This window comes from Populus nigra, chromosome 6 (assembly GCF_951802175.1).
Source record: "Populus nigra chromosome 6, ddPopNigr1.1, whole genome shotgun sequence".
In the NCBI taxonomy this organism is placed as follows: domain Eukaryota; kingdom Viridiplantae; phylum Streptophyta; class Magnoliopsida; order Malpighiales; family Salicaceae; genus Populus; species Populus nigra.
The window spans coordinates 10765677-10772225 of record NC_084857.1 but is presented as its reverse complement, the minus strand read 5'-3'; the positions used below and the strand labels follow the sequence as shown (position 1 = coordinate 10772225).

At 32.7% G+C, this 6549-nt stretch overlaps 1 protein-coding gene across 2 annotated transcripts; it reads right to left on the bottom strand.

Annotated features, from left to right (window-relative positions):
* Positions 1 to 283: 283 nt before the first annotated feature.
* On the bottom strand, positions 284 to 2396 carry LOC133696920 (uncharacterized). 2 transcript variants are annotated; one of them, XM_062119218.1, is made up of 4 exons: positions 1977 to 2396; positions 1670 to 1827; positions 1171 to 1283; positions 284 to 541 (listed from the first exon to the last, which is right to left on the bottom strand). In XM_062119218.1, the coding sequence occupies exons 1-3, from the start codon at positions 2242 to 2244 to the stop codon at positions 1173 to 1175; spliced, it is 537 nt and encodes a 178-aa protein (XP_061975202.1). In that variant the 5' UTR covers positions 2245 to 2396; the 3' UTR covers positions 284 to 541; positions 1171 to 1172. The 2 variants fall into 2 exon arrangements, with proteins under 2 accessions (XP_061975202.1, XP_061975201.1); XM_062119217.1 differs by lacking the exon at positions 284 to 541 and adding an exon at positions 885 to 1082.
* Between the last annotated feature and the right edge of the window lie 4153 nt (positions 2397 to 6549).

The window sequence follows — 6549 nt, the reverse complement described above, 5'->3', positions numbered from 1 at the left end:
GAAAATGAACAAGACGAACGTCTTTGGGAAATGATGCAAATGAACAACTGCATGCTGTTACAAAGGCATGGGTGCAGTGGCGAGGAAAAGGCAACTTTTGTATCCTCCTTTTATATTTTGCATTGCAGATCTTTTTACTAGGCTGATGGAGAGAGTGCTGTCTAACAATGGAGTTAAAGCCTTAGCTATTGTTATTACAAGGCTACATAACTGATAGAGAATGATGTTAATCATAATCATTTAAGCCATTTTCTATTTCTTTGGGGCCATACAACTTGCTTAATTTCATCAACTCCTAACTCCTTTCATTAATGGTTTTTCGAAGTACTCGTTTCTTCAAACATAGTCAAACATCCTTTCTTTTTCTGATTATATAGGAGCCTTGCATTTGCTTGACTCGATAACATTTTAATAATTGACTCCCACACGAAATATCCGACCTGACAACTAGGAATATTATCGTGACAACTTCCACCGATTGATTCCAACGTTCTGTGCTTGTTTGGCCCAATGTCTCTATATGCTGCCTGATTGTTTGATGCTACAAGTAAAAAGCAGAAGATTCACATTTTATGTTAATGCTGACTAGCTTGTAGTGTTGGAACCAGATATTCAGTGACTTCTTGCACAAGGACTATGGAGGATCTGAGACTTTAATGGTGGAGCCATTCACAGATGCGTTGGTTTCTCTCGAGGAAAACTTTTTTCCTGGAGCTCCTTCGGCTGCAAGGGCATCTCTATTATGGGCTCAAAACTATGGTGATCAGGATTGAGAAGTCAGGAACTCAAACCTACCAAATCGATTTTTTTTTTAATTTTAAGATATTTTTCCTTGTTGTCTTTGCATTTCTGTTCCCAGTCATCGACCATAAAGGCAGAGAATATGGAGGCAACATAAACTATAATTGTAAACAATATCAGATCCATTGCTTCTTTTGTAGCTATACAGGGAGATTATTACTCGAAAATATTTTTTCTGCTAGGAGCTCTAGTTGACGATGGTACAGATGACTGCCCACCTCCATTGGTTGAGTGACTCTATTTTGCTGTGTATAAGAAAATACTGAATACATGGTGTGCATCTGTCCATATATGGCCAAAATCTGTAAATAATGGAAGCAATCTATTGCACTTTTTATTGGCTACAAGGCAGGTTGCAATTTGACATACCATCAGCTCCCAGCTTCAGAGATACTCTGTAAAGAGGGGCGCCATGACTTTGACCTTAGGGAGGCAGAGTTAATTGATGGCATCCTGTGTCGATGTCTTTCATGTTTGGACACCTGAATTATCACAGCATCATTAGAGTGGTCAGTATTTATGATTAGGGCTGAAACATTATGCAATCAACTATCTTTAATTTCTTGCTTATAGGTGCTCTTAATCTTACACAACAAGTACCAAAATTACGGGCAAACATATAGCTACTCCTGTCTTCATATTCTGCTTTTGTTTCCTAATTTGTGCATTTTATCTGAACATCAGTTGGTATTTGGTTTGGAAAAGAGAAATGAGAAACACAAGCGAAAACAATTTCACCCAGTTATAATGATGCTCATGAAGCAAGATTATATTATTTGATAATTTGAAAAATTTCTTGCTGCAAAATAAACTTGATTGGAGAGAGGAATTGAGAGAGACCAAGAGCGGGTGTGAGTGAGAGAGATACCCTGTAATCCTTCTCTATGTTAGACTTCTTTCTTGTCTCGCAATCTGTACTTTGCTTCTTCTCTGGTGCGACCTGCAGCTGTGACTTGTTCTTCGATTCTGGCTGCTGCTGTCCCTTCAATTTTGCGTACTTCTTTGCCTGTAGCACCTTCATAACTTCTACAACCACGTCGGAAAATGAAAATTAATCAGATTTTTATACCCATATACGACAGATCTTGGTTAATCAGAAGAAGCATCATAGATGGAGTTTTGAAGGACTAATCAATAATCACAAGCAGCAGCATTCTAGCTATATATATTCTAACCTTGAGTAGTAACAAGTCGATAAGCATGACCAAGTGCAAGAGTATTGCTCGGCCTGAGAAGCTTAACACGGGTGAACTGCACAGTTTTGACGTGGTCTTGGTTTTCTTGATCCCCAGATACAGGCAATGGAATAATCAAAGAAACATAATGACCAGGGTTCATTCTCATCACCTCACTAACACTAACAGGGCAATATAGCCTCTCTATCTTCCCACTTGGGTGCTGTATAACCAACGCTGCAGCATCTATGGTTTGACAATTCCCCATCTCTCTGTTCTCTCTAGTTGGGAGTGAGTGAATGAATGAAATTAAGAAAAAGATTAAGGAAGATAAGGAAGAGCAAGATAGGAGGAAGGAGGTGAAGTAAGCATAAGTCTCTTTCTATACAGCTCCCATCACCCTACAAATAGTTACTAGCTACGTGACTTGTGCTTTATCTTGCTAAAAAAACATGAAATAACAATTTAAAAAATAAAAATTAATTTTAAAAAAAGAAAAGACAGATAATTTTGGATTGAAGATCTAAATTGAAAAATAAAATTAATTTTATAAAAAAATAAAAAAAGAAACCACTCAAAAAATAAGAATCAATTTTAAAAAAAAAAAACTAAGATCAAATTTGAAAAAGAAAAGGACAAAAAAAATAAATTAAAGGATGGAATTGAAATATAAAACAAAAACCTACAAAAAAAGCCAAGGATAAAATTACAAATCAAAAGAATGAGCATTGATACTCAAATATCCCCAACAAAGGAGACCACCTTGAAATTTGAATTGTCGGGGTGAAGAGAGAAAAGAGAGAGAAAAATATTGTTCTGTTTAAAATCTTTCTAGAATCATTAAACGCACACCATTGATAAAAAAAAAGGATGTCGTGAAGAATCTAATGACAATATAAAACAATTTTTTACCATTAGAGGACATTACATGCATCATCAAAGCATGGAGGAACCCTTTAACACGCAATAATATGCATGTCACATATCTTATAGTTTCAAAAACTTAATAATTTTTAATTAATGTAAAATATCAATTTAACCCTCTACTAATACTAATAAAAATCAATGTGAAAATATGGAAATGCCCCAAAGCAAGCCTAGTTAAATTTCATTCCAAGGGTAAGTTATTAATTTTATTGTGATAAAAATATAAAGTCTTAAAAAAATCCTAGCAACCAATTTTCTGAATTTTGCTTTTAAGAACAAATGAAAGTATTTTATTGTTTGAAAAAAATAACAAAAATAACAAATAATTCATATAGAAAAAAACTATTTTGCCCCTAAATTTACAGCAAAACCATCTATTTATTATTATAATGAACAATAATTTATGTATAGAGGTACAATATTTTTTTCATGGCCTATATATTTTGTCAATAATAGTAGCCGTAGTTGTGTTAGGAATTAGGAGTAAAGGTCCTGTTCATCAAGCACACGCAGGCAGCCCACCTCTCATTTCCCAACTAAAGTCTACTCTCCATGTGGGCCAATTGAAAACAAAATTAAAAATTAAAAATTAAATTTAAATTCTTGGCATTGCTATAGCACAATTGACACAAATATTAAAATTAATAACTAGCACTTGATAGACTCCTATATATAAAATAAGCAGCGGTATTTAAAATAATGTGCGCCGGAATGGATCTCGGTAGCTGATGGGGTTGTCACGTGGAGAGATTTCAGGAGACAGAAGCATGGCCGGTCATACTGGTCTCCGGTGTCCGTGGGGGGTCAAAGATTTTGAATATTTTTTTCTTAGGAATTATTCCATAACCAGATGATTTTTAGACTTGGAAAGATAGATAGTAGAGGATGCAGATATGTTCCATATTTAAATGCATAATATTTTTCAATTAAAAATATATTAAAATGAATTTTTACATATATAATTTCTTTTAATTTTTAATATTATCATATTATAATTATATTTTAAAAAAATACATTTTTTATTATTTAAAAAAAGAACACAAACAGCCGAGGCAAAGGTCTACAGGGTCAAGTCAGGCGTGTGGGAGGGAGATTCCTTTGGATGGATAAGGACATCTTATCCGCGCCCTTTGCTCTTTGCCGTCTATCCAAACGGCTAATCTTCAAATGTTGTTAAATCGCCCAAAAAGGTCATCAGAACTTTGGATCTTTTTTTTACTGTTACCATTTACGGTTTCTTGCTTCTACATTCCAGCTTCGCGTTTACGTACACTGTTTCTAGTTTTTTTTTCTGAATTTATGTTCTCAATCTTCGGATAGCTTTTTTAATTATTTTTTTTATTAATGTGAATATTTAAGTTAGCCTGTGTTTATTTTAATTAATTTTATAAATTTTAAAATTATTAATACAAATCTCTAGTGAAGATTATTTTTTTATTTTTTGATTTCCCAGGAGTTACAACTACTCTTATATTACATAATATTAATTAGTCCTGTTAAAAAAACTGCACATTCCAGTCTTATTTCGCACTAAGAAATTATTGGATAATTTTTTTAAAAAAATAATAATATGATGGTTAAGAACATTTGTTTGAATCTTAGAATCCATATTTAAAAAAAAAAAAAACTATCCAATATAAAACCATTACTAAGATTATTTGTATATCTTCGATGAAGACTAGAAGATCGCGACTCCGCAAAAGATACGGAGGACGTCACATTTAAATAATATAAGAATTCGATGGGTTTTTTTTTTAAAAAAAAAAAAACTAAACATGTATTATTGGTTTGAAATTAAATACATATACTAAACAGTCCTGTCCGCTATCATCACATGGAATTACTAATAAAAATATAAAATGTTGAGCACAACTTTTGGTGGCAGCTCCGCAGCCCGACGCAATTCAAATGGACTCAAATTAAAGTAACACATCTTCGCACGTAATCAAGATTTCATGCTTTTGCTAATACATAAATAAATTAAATATCCATTAAATCAAATCTTCAGAAAAAATAGTCCAATTAAAACCCAATTAATTCAAATTAAATTTACTTGATTTTAATAAATATAAAGTCAAATCGAAGTGATAAATTTTATTTTGTTTGATTTGGTTTTTTTTTTTGTAGAAAATGATCTGTTAGATTTTTTATATATTATGTTAATCTCAAATACATGTTAATTAACCAGATTAACAAGGAAGATATTTTCGAAACGTGTGGAAGGGGATGATTTTGTGAATAGATGAATAAACAGCGTGATTGCAAGCTAGTTCATCTAGTTAGGAAACTCATTTTTAGTGCTATTATTTACTTAGTTATTTTAAGTCCAAGATAGAAGAATATTAATTTGTGACTTTTCAAAATTAACTGTATTATCAAATTTGAATTATGTTTATTTATTTATTTGTGGGAAGATTGAATACCCTTTGATCTATTGGTCTGAATACATAAAAAAAAAACCATTAATAAAAAAAATATTACTACCGCACTCAAACAAACCCTAGAAGACCAACCAATGAAAAAGAAAGGGAAACGAGAAGGTGGCTGCTGGCTTTGATTTGTTTGGAAGCAAAACCTACTGCCACAGTCACCAACTACAGTTTCAGGTGTCGTGTTTTCTCTCACAAAAGCCAAACGTCGACATTGGGGTTTGATGTGATAGAAAATGAAGCTCACGAGCCCTTTGTTTATATATGTTTTGGTCATCATCAGCTCTATAGATTATTGATTTGTGATTGGATTATGAGCAAAGATAACCCATCTTTGCGAGGATCTTTGACTCGTGTAATATCTACAGGTCCTTGCTTAATTATCTGTATCCCAAAGCGTATGAAATGTTATTCTTCCATGTGTGTAAACACCTCTAATTTTAAATGGAGTCAGGCACGTAATATATCTAAATTTATATGCTATAGTACTGGATGTAATTCAAAGCTTTACATTCGTATGTATTCATAGATTGTTATACCTTGTGGGGGCAGCAAAATTAGGGCTGGTATCTCTGTGCCTCGCCCTTAAACATTCTAATTCCCGATTATAGCTTCTCGTACCAGACATTGGAGGAGTCTTACGGGTGGTCTTGCTGGTGGGGTTACTGTCGGTTTCTTTTTTATTGTTTAGGACATGATTATCTTTTTAAAAAAAGTTGCTTTCTCACATTCTTCCCCTTTAATACAAAACACAAACAATCCATTCAAGAGTATTTCAAGGAATGTCTATTGCAAGAAAAAAACAAAAGGAACGAAGAGTTGGAGATTCAAATGACAATATGTGAAACAATAATTGAAGAGATGATGTCCATATATGTGCACCTAAACGTTTTTTATATATATAATAATTGATTTATTTATTAATGAAACAACCATTCAAATAATGATCAGGAAAAATACAATGAATTTAAAAAAACCTCAAAGAATAAAAGATTAGAAACAAGAGTAATTACAGTACATCAATAACATCATAATCTAAGTTTCATTTCTGACATGTTTTCTACCTGTGTTTATTTAAAGATGAATGCCTTCAACACTACAAATAAAATCGGTTTATGTGTATGAAAAATCAGGTTCGCTAACCTTTATACAACAGGATAAACAATGAAGAATCAAGCCAAGGTTTGCATCTCGATCAATCCACTGATTAGGAGTCT